The sequence below is a fragment of the Candida dubliniensis genome, chromosome 5 (assembly GCF_000026945.1).
Source record: "Candida dubliniensis CD36 chromosome 5, complete sequence".
NCBI classification, from domain to species: domain Eukaryota; kingdom Fungi; phylum Ascomycota; class Pichiomycetes; order Serinales; family Debaryomycetaceae; genus Candida; species Candida dubliniensis.
This window is the reverse complement of record NC_012864.1, coordinates 1,008,999-1,031,165: the sequence shown is the minus strand read 5'-3', so window position 1 is coordinate 1,031,165 and position 22,167 is coordinate 1,008,999. Positions and strand designations below refer to the sequence as shown.

The window sequence follows — 22,167 nt, the reverse complement described above, 5'->3', positions numbered from 1 at the left end:
CAAGAATTAAAAGTCAGACGACAGCAAAGGATGTAGTACTTATAATGTTCAATTGTCAGTGGATGATACGAAAGTAGGGAGAATTGTTAATTGAAAACGTGGCTGTCGCTCTTCAGATGATGTTGCAATTTGTGGTACATTATTTTTTTTTTCTTCGATTTCTTTGAATTTCTTTGGTTTGTTCCACTATGTGGAATTGCAAACAATAGCATTACTTGTTACACAACAACAGCTGCTACTACTACTTCATAGCATTAACGCATTGGCGCAAGTAATCTGTTGTAGGTAATTTAAAGTTACAGTGTTGTTTTGTGGTAAAATATTTCAAGAAACGATCTGATTCACTTTATTGCCAACTTTCAAAAAGCTATTTTTGACTTGTCGTGGATATGCATGGTCAAGTTTGTTGGTAAATAAAGATAAGCGAAATTACGAGAGAAAAAGCAAGAAATGACCAGGTACATACAGAACGTTGCCAGAGTTTTAGAAAGAGTTTGGATTTCAAAGATATAGGCTACTACTACATCCTTTTGAACCTTGGACTAGTCGATCTTGTTACATCCAATAAATAGAACCTTAAAAGTGGAAATAGTCATTACTTCTTGATGTAAGCCTTGCTGAGGGACAGAGTCTCGGTTGTACACGTTAACATCAAAAATGTATCTCAGTTTCCCCTAAAGGCAACCTTTGGCTACAATAGTCCTCAACCATTGGGCATTTAGTTTCTTTCTTTCTTGGTCATGAACTCCGCATTGCGAAAGTTTTTCATTGAGACAATTTCATTATTCAATGTTGCCGTTCTCGATTTCTTGGAGTGCATTTGTTTTGTTTTTTTTTTTTTTTTGCTTCCTCGTCGTTTCGTAAATGGCAGTTGACAGAACTTTTTTCAGTTGTCTCATCGCATTTGGTTGCCATTAAGAAACAATTTCCGTCCCGCAAAAACCATGAAAAATGAAAATCAAACTTACACCTAATAGTTATCTATTTATGGCCTTTCAAAGTTATCAGAACGTCATTAATTCTGATAAACTGATTCATTATAAATAGCTTAAAGAATCCTCTTTATCTCTATTAGATTTTTTAATTTCCTTTTATCTCTTTTCTTTTTTTACTTCATTATCTTTCGAGTTTCTTTTTTAAAATATTCATATTAGACTATATCTATCTTTATCATGTCGTCTATTCAGTATAAATATCATCCTGACAAAAAAGCTTCTATAATTACAGCACCATTCTCAGGTGGTCAACCCAAAGGTGGCGTAGAGTTAGGTCCAGATTATATTCTTAAAGCTGGTTTCCAAAAACAAATTGAATCCTTGGGATGGACAACGGAATTAAAAGAACCATTAGAAGGTACAGAATACGAAAAAATGAAAACCAATGACAAGGATGAATTTGGTGTTAAAAATTCAAGAATTGTCAGTGAGTCTTGTCAAAAGATTCATGATGCCGTCAAGGGAAGTTTGGCAGAAGGTAAATTACCAATAACCATTGGTGGTGACCACTCGATTGGAACTGCTACTGTTAGTGCAAGTTTGGTGCACGATCCATCTACTTGTGTCATTTGGGTTGATGCTCATGCTGATATCAACACACCAAAAACTACTGATTCAGGTAACTTGCACGGTTGTCCATTGAGTTTTATCATGGGTATCGATAGAGACAGCTATCCACCAGAATTTTCTTGGGTACCTCAAGTATTAAAATCCAACAAGTTGGTTTATATCGGGTTGAGAGATGTTGATGACGGAGAAAAGGAAATCTTACGTAAACACAACATTGCAGCTTTTTCAATGTATCATGTCGACAAATATGGAATAGGTAAAGTCGTTGAAATGGCCTTGGACAAAGTCAATCCAAACCGTGATTGTCCAGTACACTTGTCGTATGATGTTGATGCCATTGACCCATCATTTGTTCCCGCTACAGGAACTAGAGTGGAAGGTGGTTTGTCTTTGAGAGAAGGTTTGTTTATTGCTGAAGAGATTGCTCAAAGTGGGCTTTTACAAAGTTTGGATATAGTGGAGACTAACCCAATGTTAGCCGAAACTGAAGAACATGTGTTGGATACAGTCAGTGCAGCATGTGCCATAGGTAGATGTGCATTGGGCCAAACTTTATTATAAGGAAGTAACTAGCATATTCTGTACAACTATTCTAGAATACTATATTATTATTATTTTTATTTTCTGAAGCCACTCTTCTAATAATATTATTTAAGCAAACAAACATAGTACAGGACTTGAGAATTTTCCAGAAAACAAAAGTATACGTGAATATGAGATAATAAGCAATTATACTGAAAAAACAGCACTAACCTATGTCTGGGGCGGAGTGTATTAAAGAAGAATGGAATTCTTTCGAACATATTAGAAACATAAGGGAGGAGAACAAGGGATAGGGGATTCGCAGCCACTATTTGGAGTTACTGGTTGTTCAAGGTTAATATTTGATATCAAAGGTATAAATAGAAACAAACCAGACTAATTATTTCATGATTTTTTCAGTTCATCAAGTTTCTCATAGAATTATCTACACTAACAATGTCCTCAGTTCTTGCTTCTAATATTCCATCCAAAACTACTCCTGCACAAGTTAAAGAATTTTTCCAATCCCAAGCAGGCGAAGTTTCAGATTTGATTCCATTAGCCGATAATGGGAAGGTTCAAAAATTTGAAGTCTTGTTCAAAGATCCGAAATCAGTCTCTGCTGCTTTGGACTTGAGTGATGCCTACATTGATGGAGTGGCTATTAGAGTTGATGAGGTTCCAGAATTGACTGATGGTCAAGTGGGCAAAGCTCCACAATAATGATTAAATAGACGAGTTAATAACTGTTTAGCTAATCTATGTTTTGAGATATATTAATTGTGGCAGTGGTATTCATGTAAACCAATGTTTGTTAGTGTAGAAAAGTACCATCGGTAGTAAAAATCCTAATGAGGTTGAATATTCCGACGAAAAGAAAAGGTCACTGCGAAAATTTAAGTTGCTACATAATACAGCCCACCTTTTTAGTTTTTCACAGCAGCAACAGAAGTTTGGTTTTGCCTTCCTCCCTGAAACCTCTTGCCCCCTTTTTTTTTGTTGTTAAGGTGTTCACAAAAATAAACTATATAAACTACAGAAAACCCCGTTGTTCTTCTTTCTTTCTTTCTTCCTCTCACTTTAATTAAGTTACCTGTTTTACCAGACAACATTTCAATCTACAAATCATAATTCTACACAATGTCATCAGTAATTGCTTCAAATATCCCTTCGGATGTTTCACCAGCCAAGGTCAAGGAATTCTTTTCTTTCTGTGGGAAAATAACTGATTTAAAGCCATTGGGTGATAATGGCAAGGTCAAGAAGTACGAGGTTGTGTTTGCTTCCCCAAAGGCTGTTTCAACTGCATTATTATTGAGTGATGCTGAATTAGAAAACTCTTTTATCAAAGTTGAAGAAGTTCCAGAAATCACTGAAGGCGAAACCGGACTTGCTCCAGAACAAGGGGGTGCTGCTGCCGCTGCCGCTGCTACTACTACAACTGCAAAAGATATCAAAGAGGAGGCAGTATTGACAGGCGACAAGACATACGATGAAGTTGATCAAGAAGAAAAGCCAAAATACGCAATTTTTGCCCAATTGTTGGCAGATGGATATGTCATTTCCGATCAAGTTATCGCCAAGGGTATTGAATTTGACAAGAAAAATGGTGTTTCATCTAGGTTTAATGATTTTATTGCTGAATTGGATAAGAAATATGTTCACTCACATGATCCTAAAAGTACAGTCAACCAACAATTGCAAAGAGCCCAAGCCAGTTATGAAAAGAGTGGAATTGATCAAAAATTGCGCAAGTACTTTGAAGACGCTGCCAAACTGCCATTGGGTTTAAAAATTCATGAATATTATAAGTCATTTGCAAAGGATGTTGCTGATGTACACCAAGAGGCAGTCAGATTAGCTAATATCAAAAAAAGAGAATTGGAAGAAAAGAAACACGCCGAAAGTGGATCTACAGCTGCAGAAACTAAGGACACTTCTATTCCACAAGTTCAATAATTCGTATGAAGGACAATAATTTTTTAGGTTTAGTTATCTTTAATGTATAGGAAATGTATTTTTTTTTTTTAAAAAAAAAAAAAGAAAAATAATACTTAACCATTTTGATTGGTATGTTTAGTAAAATTTCCAAATTGTTTTTTTTTTTTTTTTTTGGTATTAATTCGATGAACTTTTGGGTGCAAACATTTACAAGAATAACAAACAAAATATGAAAAACAGGTATTCCTGAAATTATACCACTGTTAGGTATTTGCTTTAGGAGTATTTAAGCAAATCATTGATTCTTTTTACTGTCTATCAAAGACCGACCACCTTATTAAAGTCCTTATACTTCTCAAAAGCTACCTACAAGAGATGAATGGGAGCTTGGAAAACAGATACTTTAAAACTAGCAATACTTCGTTAAGGGACAATTATCGACGACGATTCCTACTCGGACACGAACTATATATCAGGCTATGTTTACTAGATGACATTTTCACATACGAAATTTTAGATATTGGGACTGTTGCTGATATGTATGTTAATCTATATTGGAAAATTGACTTTTCTACCAATTTTTTTTTAAAAAAATAAAACACCTACTAACACACATTTTCCAGCCATTGCAAACTTAAAAAATACTTCACAAATTATAGAGAAATCCAATTTTTTACAATTATTTCGTTTGATTCAACAATTGATATAATATTGCGAAAATACTTGGAATTTTTCAAAGTGATTAAACCAGTTCAAAACAAGAACAATTACGCATATACAAACGATGAATCAGTCATTTCAATACCATACTTATTGGGTGACCATATTCGTTCCTTAGTTCTCGTGGGCGATATGTACTTGGAATGTGTATTAAACACAGCTTGTTATCGTAATTTCAACGTCAACTTGTACATGGTATGAATTACAAACAAAGGAAAATCAATTTTGCTGAGTATACTTATTTCAATATCATTTTCTTATTGTGTCCTGTCCCGTTACCCCGGAGTTTTATATATTTTTTTTTGGGTTCATCAAGTTTCAAGTAAACTAAAATTTCGGAGGTGTACTCGCTTTTATATTATCTACCCATATTGACCAATTATATTGAAGTATTTTTTTTTTTTTGTTACCAAGTTCTTGTCTGAATTCTTATTGGATTTTGTGATTATCTGGATAAACATTTCCGAGGTAAACCAACAAAAAAAGAAAAGAAGAAAAGAAAAATGCAGCTAAGAAATTCACACAAAATGCAGTATGTTAGTCATTTTATTGAGTCAACTCGAACGACTAAAAGTATTACATGTGGGGGCGACATGAAGTAGCCGGGGGAGTCAAATAGATTGGTAATATATGAAGAAAGTTATTTGACCTAAGGTCATGCGATTGTTAAATAAACCTTGTGGCAAAAAACCAAGTCCAATTACAACAACATTTAGACTTTCACTCCGATAGAAAGAAGTTTTCTTGTTAGTGGTGGACTAAATTATCCTCGGATGAAAGGGGAGTTGATTAAATTGTGTTGACGCAATATTTTTTTTTTTTTCGAGTCGTTAGTCAATATTCTCAGCCAAAGTAGAGATTGATTTACCCCAGAAAAAAAAATAATTATACTGTTTTTCATATGCCCACCAATTGTCTGTTTCCCTCTCTCTTCTGAAAAAAAAAAAAATAACCACCACCAAATCAAATTGAAATTTGTCCCGAAATTGTATATAAACAAGAACAATCCGGTTTTTTTGTAGAGTCGAAAATTTTTACAGTTCTTTTAATTACTCTTTTTTTTTTTTTTTCGTTCATACATTTGGCGTGTTTTATATATTCTAGTTTTACACCTTTTTATAAATTTTAAAGTCATTTAGAAGTTTATTATTACTTATTTATCGACTTTTCTTACTTGCTTATTTATTTATTCATTCATTTATTCAATTCTACATCATAAATATTCAATATGTCTACTGCACAAAAACAAAAGAAAGGTGCTGTTGATTTCGTTGCTGGGGGTGTTGCTGGTTTATTCGAAGCTTTGTGTTGTCATCCATTAGATACGATCAAAGTGAGAATGCAATTATACAGAAAGTCTGGTCAAAAACCACCAGGCTTCATTAAGACGGGGATCAACATTGTTCAAAAAGAAGGTTTTTTGTCATTATATAAAGGATTGGGTGCAGTTGTTATTGGTATTGTGCCAAAAATGGCTATCAGATTCAGTTCATATGAATTCTACCGTTCCTTCTTTTTGGACGAAAATGGGAAAATCACCACTGGTAAGACTTTCCTTGCTGGTGTTGGTGCTGGTATTACTGAATCGATCATGGTTGTTAATCCTATGGAAGTTGTGAAAATTAGATTACAAGCACAACACCATTCTATGAAGGATCCATTGGACATTCCAAAATACAGAAATGCACCTCATGCTGCATACCTTATTGTCAAGGAAGAAGGTTTCAGTACTTTGTACCGTGGTGTTTCTTTAACTTGTGCTAGACAAGCCACCAACCAAGGTGCTAACTTTGCTACATACTCTACCATCAAAGCATACCTTCAAAAGAAACAAAACTCTGAATTATTACCAGCATGGCAAACTAGTATTATCGGTTTAATCTCTGGTGCAGTTGGTCCATTAACTAATGCTCCATTGGATACCATCAAAACTAGATTACAAAAGAGCAAGTTCACCACTAAGGAGAATGGTTTGGTTCGTATTGTCAAAATCGGTAAGCAATTAGTCAAAGAAGAAGGTGTTGGCGCTTTGTACAAGGGTATAACTCCAAGAATCATGAGAGTTGCCCCAGGTCAAGCTGTGGTATTCACAGTGTATGAAGCTGTCAAGCACTATTTGACAAATGAAACGACTGCTTAAAATACCTGATATTTCAATAAAGCTTTGTACAAAATATACATCTTATAAATTACAAATTATAAAAAAATAGTTTTATGTGTAGAAAAGTTAGAAAGAGAGATTTGACAGCTACACTAACACAGAATGAAGCAGTAAACGGTCTATCTCTTCTAATGATTTACAGAAGACACCCAGATCCTTTGAAGTGGTAACATCTGACTAAATCCGAGCGTGCACTTCTTCAAAAATACTAGTCTCAACAAAAAACAAGAAAAATGATTCTCATAGAAAAACGAACTAGTGACAACACTTTTACGAATTAATCATGTCTCAAAGTGGATGGAATACTATAGATTCGGATGCAGTATGATAAAGATAATTTTTCAACTATTTATTTATTTAAGCTCTTTTGTACTGACCAAAATTTTTTAGGGAGTTTTCACTGAATTGGTGGAAAAATTAGGTGTTGAAAACATAGAAATCAACGATTTATATTCAATTGATTCAGATACGCTTAGGGCCTTGCAGCCAATACATGGACTCATCTTTCTATTCAAGTACAGTAAAATAGATAGAGAATTTGCCAACTCTAATCAACCTATAACCGGGGAGTACGATGGAGATTACTTAGACCATGACATATTTTTTGCTCATCAGACTATCCAAAATGCATGCGCCACTCAAGCTGTGCTCAATATATTGTTCAATTTACAAGACGTCTCACTTGGTGAAGAATTGAACAATTTCAAATCATTTGTAACGGGATTTGATAGTGAAATGATCGGAGAAACCATCTCCAATAGTGATTTAATAAGATCTATTCATAATTCTTTCCTGACACCACATTCATTTGTTGATGAAGACAAACCCGCACCACCTCCAGACAGAGATGACAAGGATGATGGATTGTTTCATTTTGTTGGATACATTTTCAAACGGGGGAAAATCTATGAATTGGATGGGTTGAAACAGTATCCAATTTCCCATGGTGCATGCAACGGACAAGACGAATTTATTCAAAAACTACCTGCAATTGTACAAGAACGTATATCAAAGTATGGCAATGAGTTAAGGTTTTCGTTGTTGGCAGTTACCAATAACAAATTGGAACAAGCACAAGCTATGGGCGATCAAGAGGAAATTGCACACCAATTGCATAAGCGTGAACTTTGGAAAAAAGAAAATGAGTTGCGTAAACACGATTACACGGGGTTGATAGTACAGCTATTGAAGAACATAAGCAAAGAGAAAAGTGACAAAGAATGGGATGAGTTTTTGCAGAAAGGCAGAGATAAGACCCAACATCTCATTGCACAATCAATAAAGAAAACATAAATAAAAAGCTTTTACATACATTTCTATACATCATCGTAAGATCCTCCGAATGGAAACAAACCGTGTCCTCCACTGTGTCGAGAAAAGTAGTCGAAATCTATACTTGTGAAACACGACAAGATCACCGCTCTTTGGTCTAATGTAATTCCTTGTTTCGAAATAGTTCCATAAGCATCTTCCATACCTTCAAAACTCTTTGGATCATACCTTAAAATATAAACCCCTGTATCAGTGAACATTTCTCTACCCAAGCCCACCCAGTTTCTGTCAATACTGGCTATTACTTCTCCAGCAGCATTTTTCACTGGGAAATCAAATGACAAGAACGGAGCATCAACAGCACCAAACTGTTCGTATTCATCTGTTGTTTCATCTTCCAATTTGAACAAATTATATTTTCGTCTCCACAAATGCCAAGATTGCACCGACTCACCAACAACTTCATACATAATTTCATTATTATGATCATAACCAGGCAACAATGCCTTGATGTGTGAATTGATCCATGAAAATGGTCTTTTAATGCTCAATGCCAATTCACCTCTAGCGTTGAACACATCAATATCAAATGGTCGATGTAGTCTGAAGAATTGTCGTCCCAACATTTTGCCAAACCCAACATCCTTTTCTTCCATATAGCCAATTGTCTCACCCAGTGCATTCATAATAACATATCGATTAGCTTGTTCAAATCCAATGAAAAGATTCATAAATTCTATTTGACGTTCTATCACCAAAGTGGGTTCCTTGAGAATGTCATATATTGGATCATGTGGAGTGATTATTCCATTGGTGTTGTCAGGTAAATGAAATGAATAACATGGATCATTGTTAAACTGACGTGAATATGGATTCCGCGGAGCTTGACCCTGTTCCCTAGCTCTTGCTTGTGCCTCCTGAAATTGTCGTACTTCTTCAGGTGATATCTCTTTCGTTACCCTCGTACGGTTATTGAAATTGTGATTAACAAACCTGGGAGACTGTAATAGAGTTGCTGTGTGTAAGTTTCTTCTCACCAATGCTCTGGAAGCAAGGTTGTGACAACCTCTAATGCTAAACATAACCAAAATAATCCCCCAATTCGTATAGCACTAGTAGTAATAATACTAAAAACAAAAAAAAAAAAAGGTTTGCAGGGGGGTAGAATTGGAGAACTCTAACAACCAGTACTTTGTTGAAATGTATTGCAGATTGCAATTGGTAGATTCTAGAAAGTTGTAAATAACAAAAATAAAAAGTCGCACCAAAGTTCAAGATGTATTTTTGCCTCCATGCGCAATCCAAAGTCTGGCCCCATTCTTATTTGCCCACACACCCATTTCCGACCCAGAAGACTCAACGAACCTTAACACAACCATGTTTTTTTTGTTAGGTACACGTACAACTTTTCCCAAGGTGCGAGAACAAAAAAAAATCGGCAAAACAGTTGAAGCAATTTTTTTTTTCCCAAACTCAAAACACATTTTTCAAGAACTACCAATCCAATATTTGTGACAATGACCTTATCATCAAGAAGAAGAGAATTGAGAGCTTCTATTCGAGAAAATATTAGACAGGCTGAAAATGTTGACAAAGAGGAGGACACAGATAAACACATTGATCAGGAGTTGAGGCATTTGCAACACAGCCACCCGCAAGAACACGAGGCAACTACCAATCACGATGCTACCAAACTGAACAACACCATCAAAAAAGAGCATGATGGACTTGAAGACCACAATAATACTTATGATACAACAAACGTAAAACGCGAATTTGATGGCACCCAAAACGAGGATGATCAAGAAGAAGTAGAAGTAGAAGAAGAGGAGGAGGAGGAGGAATACCATGAAGAGAATGAACATAGAGAAGAACCAAGGAGAAGGGGAACCCGAAGCAAACGTCAAAAGACAGGAGCTCCAAATATTACAGTAGCTCCACAGACAAGGACTATTTTTAAACAAATTGATAATCCCGACTCCACTATTTGCGAGCACTGTGGACTTGTATTTCGGAATGTTATTGATAAGAGAAATCACCGTAGAACTCATTCACAGCCAAAGAGACACGAATGTAAAACATGTGGGAAGAAGTTTAGTCAGAAGGCAAACTTGGAAATTCACAAAACACACGTTCATCATGATTTGATATTGGATGGAGATAATGTCGAGTTACAGAATCAACCGGCTGAGGATAATAGTGCAAATGTGTTTTCAAATGATAGCAATTCTAAGCCAACAGTTAATTTGAAGGATGTGCGAGTATTTCATTGTAATGCTTTACAATGTGGAAAAGGTTTTATTTCATACGACAAACTAATGGACCATGTTACTACGGAACATCCCAACTTTGTCCCAGAAGTTAAAAAGGAAACCAAGAGAGAGAAAAAGAAAACCCAACTCCCCAAAGTTCATCAATGTACTTTTGAAGGATGTGACAAATCATTTGCAAAAATCTCAGATTATAAAAGACATTATCGCATTCATACTGGTGAAAGACCTTATGTTTGCGAGCATTGTGGAGCAAGCTTCAATCAACGTTATAGATTAACCACCCACACCAGAATTCATACTGGGGAAAAGCCATTCCAGTGCAAATATTGTGGGAAAACATTTGCCCGAGGCGATGCTGTACAATCCCATATCTTTTCAATTCATCGGGCCAAGGGAGAGGCTTTCTGATTGTGGTGTATTGTTGCTGTGTTCTCTTTGTATTATTTAATTCTTCTTGATTGATTCTTTTAAAAGCTTATATACAAATATCATTTTGTAGCCTAATACTGAAATTACTATGGCCAATTTTTAAATTGTACTTGAATGAATCAACTAACTAACATTTCTGGAATTTAGTCCAGTTCCTAAGTGGTTGGTAGATTAAGGACAATAATAAAACTCCGCCATTTGTTAAACAAAAATATTTTTATTGTATCCAGTATACATACTATAAAAAGATTATCTCACATCTATGATGAAAGTGTCAATTGGAAAGAGCTACATGAGCCATCAGACAATTTAACACTTGTTTGGGCAGTCGATCCAGACCCAGCGACAGCACCCAAGCACCAATCAAAGTTACCATTGTACCCAATATTACCACCTGATACCTGGAAATCAGTTGCACTAGTTGAAGAACTACAAACAAACTGATTACTGGAATCAACTCCACAGTTACCTTTAGATGAGGTGATTTGCGTATTACCAGAAGAACCGGCGGTAAAATGATAAGTTGCACAAGTTCCAGAGGTATAGTATTTACCATTAGATATAAGACAACCCGATTTCCCCGTCAAGTTAATATAAGATGTAGCTGGAACTGAAGTTGATCCAGAGCCAGAAGTAGTAGTTCCAGTTGTTTTTGTGGTTAAAGTATTACCAGCGGACTCACCTTTTGGAGGGAACTTAATACCAGAACTTGGACAGTTGGTTTTTGAAACAGTATCTATTGGAAGATAATTCTGCTGCAAGATGGATCCCTTGATGTGGTAAAAGTACCAAACTTCATTAATAGCATTATTGGAGTCACAAGCAATGTAAACTTCAGCACCAAATTTACCCTTCAAAGCATTTTGAATTTGTGACAAGGTATAAGTAGCAGTTGTTGATGGTTTAATTCCAGCACTAGCTAACCATTGGTAGGTTGGTAATTTTTGGAATAACTGATAAACGAGACTGTAGTAGTCATAGACATTTTCATTTTGCTTGTAATTGGAGTAACAAGATGGATTCAAAGTGTTTAAACAAGTTCCGTGTTTGTTGAATTCGTGAGCCCAAAACTTTGGATTGTTCCCGTTGATATCTGTCCAGTATTTATTCATGTTGTCATATAAAGTTTGGTCTCCAAACTGGTCAACAACAATCGACTTGATAGTGCTACCAGTGCTGTCGATTTCCAAAGAGGTATCACAAAACTGAGGATAACCACCAGAACAATAATCATTCCAAATCGAGTGAATGGTGAATGAGTCAGCCGGCCCAGATGCTGGATTATAGTCCCAGAATTGCGTAAACAAAATAATACCACCTGGGTTTTCATAACAACAACTATTTGAAGTATCACCACTGTTGGAGCAAGAGATTGGCGAATCAAGTGGACATGATGAAGAGAAATCAGCAGCTTGGACAGTAGCAACAAATAGAGTGGCAGTAGATAATATAGAGAGCATTGTGAGTGGTGGAACTATTGGTGGGTCGCAAAAATGAATTTGAACTAAACAAAACTGCAAGGATTTGCTTCTGTATTTATATGCCAATCTGGGATCTATTTATTTTTCAGGATTTATTGATATAAAACGGCATCAATAAAAGAAGATTATTACTATTAATCTCTGAACCTAAAAACTCACAAAACCGTTGACAATTAGGGGTAATGAAAACGTGAATGATTTAAACTTTAATGCTTTTTGTTAATCAATTTTGTGATGTTTCTTTCTCTTAATACTAAGGATCCATCAAAAGAAATATTGCGATAAACCAGGCATCATTAATACAGCATACTGATATTCAACATAAGGCACTGGGATGGTATCTGCAAATGTAGTTCCTTATCACTGAATGGCATCAAAAGAAAGCAATAATCTCCATTTTGTATAATTTTCACGCGCAATTATAATTCGGAAAAAACAGACTCAATGTATGAGAATTTCATATTTTTTGCACTTTTCATTTTTGTGCCAATTATCCTCAAAAGAACAAAGTTTATGACAGCTCTAAAACGTGGGATTTCTTGGTATTTTTGCATTGTCATTGTAGTTGAGAAGCATCTCCCATAAACTAATACCAGGCGAGATTTTGGGTTACCACGTTTTGATTACTGTTGTTCTATGATTGCAAAAAAAAAAAAAATAGGGGCCAATTTGAAAACTACCCGATTTGCATCCAGCCAATTAGAGCCTTTCCTTATTATGAAAATCGTGGAATGTGTCTGGACACATGTCTCGTTTCAAATTGATTCAATGAAAAACAGCTAGAGAAATAGCTGGTTTCGACTTCATGTTGTTCAATCCAAAAAAAAAAAAATATAAAATCCAGTAGTTGTATATTGAAATTAGAAATACATTTTAGTCATTGTCTAGTTACTATAGGATTTGCTTTGAGTTATTGAAAGTTTTGTATGATATTGTTTCCCCAATGAGTTTAGATCGCAGTGAGATTTTTCTAAACTATGTTGAGAACTTCAACAAACGGATAGGAGCACTTCATAAAACCGAAGAGTATTTTCGACAATCTTCCATAATCGAAGCTGTATCCATTCCAACAAATAAGCTTGGAAAATTTCTTGACAGAAAAATTGAAGAGTTCAACAACACCATAACCCAAATAGATCGAGACTTCCTTGATAGCTTAAACCCAGATCTTGCACATAGAGCCGATTATTCTGCCGCAAGAAAGGAAATTGGAAGAGAATTGGGGGTGCAACGAACAGAATTATTTGCTTTTGTATACAGAGCTATTGATAATATGATCGAGAAGCGTTCTAAAATTGAAAAGAACTACCATGAAGATCTAGCAGCTATAGAGCTGGAATTTATGGATGGAAACATTGATCAAACCGAATATATTAACACAATTCTAGGTGACTTCTAGGAGATGTGGATTAGGGAAATGGAAACGGTTAAACAGTACAAACTTTACCGGCAAAATTACGTTTGGGCAAGTGTACAAGCTGATAATAGCATTTCCGACTTGTGGAGATGAGTTTACAGCTTTCAATGGCATTTTCAACTTGCGGCTTGATACAGGATATATGATACAACAATCAGATTAACTGACAGATACCATCTCCACATTTATTGAAGTCATGCTTACCAGAATATGGATTGCTGTATCTACTTGTATCAGGATAGAGCAAACTAGAAATCAGGCTGTATTTCAAATTAATAGTATCAACAATCAAAAGTTAATGTAATATAGTGAATACGAGGAATTCAATTCTATAGACAATGGTTTTTATTTGGATACTAGCAGATTATACATCAACTCTTTTTTGTAACCAAGAATATTACCACTTGTCATCAATGAATTTAGCCACAAGCCAAGCCACAACATTTTTGTGATTGGCTTGATCGAAATAATCCAGGGTACCTCAAAAATGTTTTTGGTTTATGTTGACGAATAAAGCCGTATAAGACAAAAACGGCAATCAATCCATTAAACTGTATCTAATAAATTAGTTTGCTAAACCGGCAATGTTAAACAAGGATATTATAGCCACAATATACAAGCAAAAAGAATGATCATAGTCTGTTTTTCTCTCTCCCATGGAAACGTTTATTCTGTAAGTGTATTGTTAATAATAGAGCAACAGTGACCATATTCAATGTCAGTTTGCTAAAATGTGCAAAATCTAAATCGTAGTCACTCCAAGAAAAAAAGGCCAAATCAAATCTTTTTTACAAGCCTCAAAAATGATGTTGTCAAGCTTCGGTTCATGATTTGCTTTACGAACACTTTTATCTTTTGTGGTCTTGGCTTCTCTTACACTTCGCCGCCGATTCAACCCAAATGAGCTAGACCAAATCATCAAATCGAATAATTTTCAACAAGTATAAATAAACCATAAGGGAACACTCAATATTTAAAACAAGATCTATTTATTCCCAGTACAGATCAATTTACAAGGAAAACATGCTACTTACTCAACTAATAATTTTATTTACACTTGTTTCTCAAGTTTTGTCTGTCTCCATTTCAGATCTTAATAATATAGTCTCACTTCAATTAACCAAACGATTGGGTGGCAGTAGCGGTGGTCGCTCAGGTGGTGGCTCCAGTGGTAGTTCCAGCAGTGGTCGCTCAGGTGGTAGTTCCAGCAGTGGGTCTAGCAGTGGAAGCAAAGGTGGCAGTTCAAGTGGCAGTTCAAGCAGTGGAAGCAAAGGCGGTGGCTCAAATAGTGGTAGTTCATCCGGTACTAGAAATTGGGGAAGTAATCAATACCATTGTAGTGGAAACACTTGTGGATATGGTAATTATTTTGCTCCATCAGCAGCAGCAGCAGCAGCCGGATACGGCTCAGCAAGTTATTATGCACAACACCATAATTCAACTTCCACTGATAATTCAACTTCTACCAGAACTTTCTCTGGATCATCATCACTAAATATTCCTTCCACTCATTTTTATATAATTGGGTTAGCTGCCGCTTATTCAATTAAATTGTAATTTTAATATTTAATGAATTTCTACGAATCATGACCATTTATTATTTAGGCATTATGAAATATTTTATTAGAAAATGTACTTTTTATTAAATTTAGAACTTTCAAAACAATAACTTGTAGATTAATAATTGAATTATATCAATGTGACTCCAAATAATTGAATGCGGTTTTGAAATTATCACATATTAGACAATGGTACGGATATAATTGGTCCCTGCATCTAACTAACGACTTTACAATCCTGTTATACTACTTATCGTCATTTGCTAAATTCCACAGACCCCCCCCCCCCCCAATATTCCAACCATAAGTATGCTACTGCTTTGATTGACATTGAGAGGGAAGTTGGAATGTTATAAGGACCTATATAAGCATTATATGCAGCCCATGCACTTTTATATGGCATATCACCATAAAGTCAACTAATTTGCAGTAGTGTTGACTGGAATAGAGTGTGACATTTGTGGGACCTACATGAGACACGTTTTATCCACCGGATCCACTGGCAAATATATAATGAACGCGAAATTGCTCCACTAACAAAATCCACAAAACATATATAAATCTCTATCTTTCTCCTTCTGGTCTGGAAAGAAATTTCATCACTAGCATTTCCTTTTCGTTATACACTATCATTTTTTTTTTTTTTTTCAACATGACAGTATCAAATAGCCAGACGGTGAATTACATCAATCCTGAATTGACGGAGGCAGAGAATGCCAAACCTGGTAGACATGTCAGTTTACCTTTTGGATACGGTCCTATTCCAAAGCAATTTCAAAACAAAAGGATCTTTTTCTTTGATATAGACAACTGCTTGTATCCACGATCTACCAGAATATTCGAAATGATGCAAGTTAAGATCCATGATTACTTTAAGAAAAGCTTGAGTTTGAACGATGAAGATGCCAGGAATCTTCACATGAACTACTACAAAACATATGGGTTAGCGATTGAGGGGTTAGTGAGAAACCATCAGGTGGATGCATTGGAATATAACTCAAAGGTCGACGATGCATTGGATCTACACTCTGTCTTGCGTTATGACTCTGACTTGAGAAACACGTTGATGGCAATCAAAGAATCGCGTAAGTTTGATTATTTCTGGCTTGTCACGAATGCCTACAAGAACCATGCATTGAGAGTAATTTCGTTTTTGGGTATTGGTGATTTGTTTGATGGATTAACTTACTGTGATTATTCAAAAGATCCAATTATATGTAAGCCAATGCCAGAATATTTCTACAACTGCTTTCAAATTACTCAACTTGATTACCAGAATGCAGAAGTGTTATCTGAACAATATTTCATTGATGATAGCGAACTCAATGTTAAGGAAGCCAAAAGATTGGGAGTTGGTCATGTCATCCATTATGTGGAGTTGCCAAGTGATATTGAAAAACTCAAAGCCAAACCAGATTTCGAAGAGTTTTATGGCACAGGAGACAACCTGGATCCAAGCAAAATTTGGATTCTAGACAAAATCCAAAACTTGCCGACTTTAATTGGTTGCACGTAGAATTATAGGATTCGTATATAAATCATTCTCGTATAGATTGGGTAATAGACTTTTTATGACAGACTTATATGATGATGACAGTTTTTTTTTTTTTTTTTTCGCGCTTATCGAAGTAATCTTTTTTTTTTTTTTTCAGTTTCTACTTTTCTTCTTCAACTTCAATGGCACCAAAGAAGAACATCACCTACAAGGGGAAGATACTATTTCTCCATGGATACACTCAATCTTCATCTTTATTTTATGCCAAGACTTCTGCATTAAGAAAAAAACTCATCAAGTTGGGTTACAAATGTGTGTATCTTAATGGACCTTATGTGCTAACTCCAGCAGACTTGCCAACAACGGATTCCTTATCCAAGTTTGGGTCTGCCACAACAGACACAGAGGATGTGACATACCGTGCATGGTGGGTCAAGAAAGACAAGACCAACGATGCTATCGATTTGGACGAGTCTATTGCTACAGTAAAGGATTATATTCAAAAAGGCGAGATCATCGCAGACAACGATTTGGAAGTAGAGGAGGAAACAGATGAAGAAAAGAAATTGCCTATTGTTGGTATACTTGGGTTTTCGCAAGGTGCTGCTTTTGGTGGGTTAATTGCCCATAAATTCCCCCAGTGGTTTGAAACTGATCCACTAAAGTTTGTTGTTTTGTATTCTGGATTTAAATTAGACACTTCAAAGAAGACAGGTAACGACAAATACAATGAGTATTACCCCCAAACAGAAGACGACGTTAAAAATGGAGGTTTCAAGTACCTTCATGTGTTGGGAGAGTTGGACACAGTGGTAGCAGAAGATCGTGGATACTCGTTGTATGAGCTTACTAAGTCATCCTCGGATATCTTGAAGCATCCAGGAGGCCATTTCGTTCCAAACTCAAAAATTTATGTCGATAATGTGGCTAACTGGATTGAATCCCATCAAAATGGGTCTCAAGTGAAGTCTGAAAAGCCAGAGGACGATATCGATTCGTTGTTGGACATGATGGATAATTTTGGGAAAGCTTGAGAAATAGTATACGCATTTATTAGATTCTATATAGACTATAATTCGTCATGTTCTATTTTCTTTTTCCCGGTTCTATATTTGTAATAGTATTTGTTTTCTTTTTTGGATAATGGACCCTCCGCTGGTTGTTGCTGAGTTTGTTCTATTATCCATTCAGTTATTTTCACCTTGTCGTTCAATTTTTCAGATTTTGTATAAGCTACCAACTCTCCTTTTTCCTTGTTAAAATAGAACAACATCGATTTAGAGGTGGATGGAACTTCAATTTCCTTATCGCCAATAACAAGTTTATGAGGCTCATCGTTGAATTTGGATATCATTCCGACTTTGACTCGATCGAGAAAATCAATGGCTAGGGATTTCAACAATGGACTAACCAGGTTTGCATTGGAAATAAGTAAAACAGAAGGTTTATCTTCTGCTAACCATTCTGCGACGCCGTCACTCTTGATGTTGTGAAACTTTTTGACATAATTTTTCAACCTTGAAGTTAAAAACTTGGTGATTGACTTGACACTTCTTTCACCTTGGTAAACTTCACTGGCATGTTTCTGCAACTTTACTTGTTTCCCCTTTTCGTACTTAGGAGGTCTGAACACCATTAGTGTGGGGAATCCTCGAACTTGATATTGTGAACACAACTGTTTATTGTAGTCCTTGTCACAATTCACACTAGCAATGTTAATAGAATACTTTGCATCCTTATTGATATATTTTCCCAATTTATGATACACAGGCTGTAATTTCTGACAATATCCACACCAAGGGGCGTAGAACTTTACCAAAGTAGTGTAATTAGACTTGTGGACTACTTTGTCAAAATTTGAAGGCGTCAACTCAAATATATTTGGGTCTGACGCATATTCATCTGCTTGTGATCCAGCAGAAACTAAAATAAGAATGTGAACCAATGCCAACAAGTGATTGAAAAACATTTTGCCTTTCTGTAGTTATTAATCTCTATAGTTTTGAAAATTTTTCAGATTTTTTTGTTCTTGCATTTATTTTTTTTTGCACAAGTTGTATTCCGATTCGTATATTCTCAAATCGACTGGTTGTAAGAAAAAGTTTTGACAAAAATTGGCGTACAAACCAGAGGTTACATAAAGTTTGAGTACTACTTTAGACGATGGAGAAGAATAATCGACTCAAGGACAAGCATTTACTTCTTGAATATGGAGTTATACAATCACCTCACATTCTATAAAATATTATGTGAATTAAAAAAAAAGGATAACAATAACAGTAAAGGACAAACAAAACTAATTGTTAACCCCAAAAATATTGCTTATCCAACAACCACTAGCAAATACAATATACTGGGAATACCTTCTTTCTATATTATTTGTCTCCATCAAATCAGAGTTTACGATCATTTTAGTAAAACAAACACTTGTGATGTAGGACCTCTAAATATAAACACCAACATAATTAGACACATAAATTGCAGACAATCCAATCGATATGGAAGCAATAATTGCATTGAGGGTATAGCCGACAGGATTTTTCTTTTTCACGTCACCTAATAAAGCCATGGATAGAGACCCAAATGAAAGTAATAGCAACAACACTGTAAACACGGTTGTATAAGTTGTAAATGGACTGGATTCAACTGGAGATGATCCAACATCGTATAAACGAGCATATTCGTTATATGGTGCTCCAAGGGAAGATGACATTATTAATGTATGATTTTTACTATTAATGATTGTTGGAATATTGAAGATAGTACTTAATTGAGATTTCCATATTTCTAATTTCTTGAGTGAGGTTTCTCTCAATTCAAACGAAAAAAACAAAAAAATGTACACGACATTGCCTTTTTCTGGGATACAAATCTATTTCTATTAATTACAGAAAAACTAACAACACCAGACATTTTGTTTTACCACTAGTTCGTATGAATTTAAGAATTTACATCTCATAGTGTGAGTTCATTTCTAATCTACAGTACCATTATACGGCGTTTTTTCTAAAAAACACTTTTCATTCGCAACGCGGTAGGATTTATTAAAAGCGATTTGTATCGAAAACACGTTCATATAATTATAGCTCGACAGGTATTTTTAACGCGTCGTACCATAATTACTGGTATAGAAAGCTATCTCATTTTGCTCCCTTACCATTGCAGCCGGTAATATGAAATCAACTACAAGAACTAATGTTGATCATTTCAAGAGTATAGCAAAATCTTCCCCCTAATGTTACTGCTGGAATCATTTCCTTCTTACCTAGGTGTATGTTACCAGAATTGTTGTGTTTTGCACTGATTAGAGATATTGTTGCTTCTGAAATCTTGTCCAACGTGAACATCACTGATAAAGTCAACAACTGTTATAAGAAGTCTGTCATTAGAACTAAAACTTGCTGCTGCAAATCTAGTGCCATAACACCAAAGAAGTTTAAATCGGGAATGGACCAATGGCATGTATATCCTAAAAGAATCAAGATTCGTGATATGCGTATATTTCAGTATATTTTGGAGACAATTCCAGAAGTTCTACACAAAGCTAGTCATCTCTCTGGGCATTTTTTTTTCCAGAAGATTTCGATGATCCGGATCCATGTTTAGAGTTAATCATCAATTCTGGAGTTAGGTTTGACATCTTTTGGAGAGGTGCATACATTGCCCAGTATTGCCAGAAGTCTCGAACTATCTGCCACCACATTGGAGGATTACAATATTGATGGACTAAAAAAATTGCGTTTGAATATGCATTTCCTTCCTGAGACGGAAGATCCATGTAACCTTTCGTCTGATATTGAGGAGTTGCGCGTAGAGTTTTGTCGTCCAAATGATATGATTTTACCTAAAAATTTACGTAAATTGAACATCAACACATTACGAGGTGAGAAGGCGATTTTTGAATCACAACGATTGCTCAATTTAGAATATTTAAGATACGCCTGGTCATCTATAGAGTCCTTTAGTGAGACGAATCTACTTGTTCTAAATTTAAAAGAATTGTCCATAGCATCTTGTCATAATCTTTCAGATTTTGAAGGTTTGAAACAGTTTCAACATCTTAAACATTTACGATTGCGTCACTGTATTTACCCAGTTGACTTGTTTAACGGCAAAGATTTTCCTGAGTTAAAGAGCTTTGCTTATACAGGTACATATAATAGACTCTTGCCAAAATTCGAAGTTCCAGAGAACTTTAAAAATTTAACCTTGACTTTTCCTCCAAATTTGAAACTGTTGTCGATCGAAAATGCAATGTTTATGAAGATTAATTTAAACACTTTGAAACTTCCCATGACATTGACAAAACTAATACTTTCAGATACGCGTTTAGGTGATGGGTATTTGGAATTACTAGAAAATTTAGAATTTATACAGATTCAAGTGCCAAAAGTAGCATTTAAAAGTAATTTCAGGCTTCCCCGTATGGCTGTTAATGCCACCATAAAAGCTGACCAAATGATTTTTGAAGGCACAGATTTTATCCATAACTTACCAGCCCAACTTTCGCATTTGATCTTGAGTGCCAAATACAAGGGAGGAATAGTGCCTCTAACTGAAAAAGTCAAATGGCCCTCACTGATGAAATACTTTTATTTAAAAAAATTTTTATACTGACGAAGAACAATTAAGACTATTGAATTTAAAAGAATCAATGCTTGAAACGATTAAAATTTTCAAAGGTAGAGTTAAGAAAATGTCTATTGATCTATTCCCGGTTAGCGTGAAATATTTGTCTTTAATAAGAATGGGAATCGATGAGTTGCCTGAATCATTTGAATGTTTGCACAACTTGCGCAAATTGATCCTTCGATTTAATAACTTTAAGCATGTGAACCTTGTCAAGTTGACATTGTCGCACTTTAAACATTTGGACCTATCTTGTTGCCAGCTTCGTTCAATATCACCATTTTTGCAGAATACCGGTGTCAAAATGACAGTAGTTACTGAGTGTAATTGGAATTTGGATATCATTGAGGCCAGAAATATGTTGCAAAAAATAAAGGGACTCACTTTACATGTTGATAGATTCCATAAAACCTTGAAGAAAATATCCAAGGGCTCTTCACGTTTGCACTGTTTAGATGGTCACAAGGATCCTTTTTTTGACGAATTGGAATACAATGCTAGTCAAGAGGTTGTACGTAGCTGTAATTCAGAAGACCTTTATTATGGGGGGTATTTTGATCTGGATGAAGACGAAAGTACAAAGAAAAGAAAGAAAAAAGAGATTCCACAAGTAGAAGAGTTTATCAGTAGATAACAAAGACAAGGACCCAGACTTCAATATTATTTTATGTTGATTTGGCATCGAATTAAACTCGGGATGTGT

At 35.4% G+C, this 22,167-nt stretch overlaps 14 protein-coding genes and 2 pseudogenes across 14 annotated transcripts, besides 2 other annotated features; 12 read left to right on the top strand and 4 right to left on the bottom strand. All coding sequences in view use genetic code 12, as the record gives it.

Moving 5' to 3' along the window:
* Positions 1-669: 669 nt before the first annotated feature.
* Positions 670-899, bottom strand: CD36_54135 (annotated as a pseudogene).
* Positions 670-899: a sequence feature.
* Positions 900-1,172: 273 nt separating this feature from the next.
* Positions 1,173-2,126, top strand: CD36_54130 (arginase, putative; the record flags this gene model as incomplete). Its single annotated transcript, XM_002420662.1, has 1 exon — positions 1,173-2,126. The coding sequence occupies one exon, from the start codon at positions 1,173-1,175 to the stop codon at positions 2,124-2,126; it is 954 nt and encodes a 317-aa protein (XP_002420707.1).
* Positions 2,127-2,543: 417 nt separating this feature from the next.
* Positions 2,544-2,810, top strand: CD36_54120 (conserved hypothetical protein; the record flags this gene model as incomplete). The annotated part of the gene is made up of 1 exon (XM_002420661.1): positions 2,544-2,810. One exon carries the CDS (start codon positions 2,544-2,546, stop codon positions 2,808-2,810), a length of 267 nt encoding a protein of 88 aa, XP_002420706.1.
* A 417-nt stretch (positions 2,811-3,227) lies between these two features.
* CD36_54110 (conserved hypothetical protein) lies at positions 3,228-4,046 on the top strand (the record flags this gene model as incomplete). The annotated part of the gene is made up of 1 exon (XM_002420660.1): positions 3,228-4,046. The coding sequence occupies one exon, from the start codon at positions 3,228-3,230 to the stop codon at positions 4,044-4,046; it is 819 nt and encodes a 272-aa protein (XP_002420705.1).
* Positions 4,047-4,403: 357 nt separating this feature from the next.
* Positions 4,404-4,949, top strand: CD36_54100 (conserved hypothetical protein; the record flags this gene model as incomplete). The annotated part of the gene is made up of 2 exons (XM_002420659.1): positions 4,404-4,567; positions 4,652-4,949. 2 exons carry the CDS (start codon positions 4,404-4,406, stop codon positions 4,947-4,949), a joined length of 462 nt encoding a protein of 153 aa, XP_002420704.1.
* Positions 4,950-5,976: 1,027 nt separating this feature from the next.
* CD36_54090 (regulator of acetyl-co synthetase activity, putative) lies at positions 5,977-6,888 on the top strand (the record flags this gene model as incomplete). The annotated part of the gene is made up of 1 exon (XM_002420658.1): positions 5,977-6,888. One exon carries the CDS (start codon positions 5,977-5,979, stop codon positions 6,886-6,888), a length of 912 nt encoding a protein of 303 aa, XP_002420703.1.
* Positions 6,889-7,192: 304 nt separating this feature from the next.
* On the top strand, positions 7,193-8,202 carry CD36_54080 (ubiquitin carboxyl-terminal hydrolase, putative; the record flags this gene model as incomplete). The annotated part of the gene is made up of 2 exons (XM_002420657.1): positions 7,193-7,231; positions 7,300-8,202. The coding sequence occupies 2 exons, from the start codon at positions 7,193-7,195 to the stop codon at positions 8,200-8,202; spliced, it is 942 nt and encodes a 313-aa protein (XP_002420702.1).
* Positions 8,203-8,225: 23 nt separating this feature from the next.
* Positions 8,226-9,263, bottom strand: CD36_54070 (scramblase, putative; the record flags this gene model as incomplete). The annotated part of the gene is made up of 1 exon (XM_002420656.1): positions 8,226-9,263. One exon carries the CDS (start codon positions 9,261-9,263, stop codon positions 8,226-8,228), a length of 1,038 nt encoding a protein of 345 aa, XP_002420701.1.
* A 435-nt stretch (positions 9,264-9,698) lies between these two features.
* CD36_54060 (zinc finger transcription factor, putative) lies at positions 9,699-10,862 on the top strand (the record flags this gene model as incomplete). The annotated part of the gene is made up of 1 exon (XM_002420655.1): positions 9,699-10,862. One exon carries the CDS (start codon positions 9,699-9,701, stop codon positions 10,860-10,862), a length of 1,164 nt encoding a protein of 387 aa, XP_002420700.1.
* Positions 10,863-11,143: 281 nt separating this feature from the next.
* CD36_54050 (ribonuclease T2-like precursor, putative) lies at positions 11,144-12,343 on the bottom strand (the record flags this gene model as incomplete). The annotated part of the gene is made up of 1 exon (XM_002420654.1): positions 11,144-12,343. One exon carries the CDS (start codon positions 12,341-12,343, stop codon positions 11,144-11,146), a length of 1,200 nt encoding a protein of 399 aa, XP_002420699.1.
* Positions 12,344-13,307: 964 nt separating this feature from the next.
* Positions 13,308-13,763, top strand: CD36_54040 (conserved hypothetical protein; the record flags this gene model as incomplete). The annotated part of the gene is made up of 1 exon (XM_002420653.1): positions 13,308-13,763. The coding sequence occupies one exon, from the start codon at positions 13,308-13,310 to the stop codon at positions 13,761-13,763; it is 456 nt and encodes a 151-aa protein (XP_002420698.1).
* Positions 13,764-14,804: 1,041 nt separating this feature from the next.
* Positions 14,805-15,338, top strand: CD36_54030 (conserved hypothetical protein; the record flags this gene model as incomplete). The annotated part of the gene is made up of 1 exon (XM_002420652.1): positions 14,805-15,338. The coding sequence occupies one exon, from the start codon at positions 14,805-14,807 to the stop codon at positions 15,336-15,338; it is 534 nt and encodes a 177-aa protein (XP_002420697.1).
* A 654-nt stretch (positions 15,339-15,992) lies between these two features.
* CD36_54020 (haloacid dehalogenase-like hydrolase, putative) lies at positions 15,993-16,856 on the top strand (the record flags this gene model as incomplete). The annotated part of the gene is made up of 1 exon (XM_002420651.1): positions 15,993-16,856. The coding sequence occupies one exon, from the start codon at positions 15,993-15,995 to the stop codon at positions 16,854-16,856; it is 864 nt and encodes a 287-aa protein (XP_002420696.1).
* A 161-nt stretch (positions 16,857-17,017) lies between these two features.
* Positions 17,018-17,869, top strand: CD36_54010 (serine hydrolase, putative; the record flags this gene model as incomplete). Its single annotated transcript, XM_002420650.1, has 1 exon — positions 17,018-17,869. The coding sequence occupies one exon, from the start codon at positions 17,018-17,020 to the stop codon at positions 17,867-17,869; it is 852 nt and encodes a 283-aa protein (XP_002420695.1).
* A 35-nt stretch (positions 17,870-17,904) lies between these two features.
* On the bottom strand, positions 17,905-18,804 carry CD36_54000 (member of the protein disulfide-isomerase family, putative; the record flags this gene model as incomplete). Its single annotated transcript, XM_002420649.1, has 1 exon — positions 17,905-18,804. The coding sequence occupies one exon, from the start codon at positions 18,802-18,804 to the stop codon at positions 17,905-17,907; it is 900 nt and encodes a 299-aa protein (XP_002420694.1).
* Positions 18,805-20,008: 1,204 nt separating this feature from the next.
* CD36_53990 lies at positions 20,009-22,098 on the top strand (annotated as a pseudogene).
* Positions 20,009-22,098: a sequence feature (apparent genome rearrangement; in-frame stop codons;~not a pseudogene in C. albicans).
* Positions 22,099-22,167: the final 69 nt, after the last annotated feature.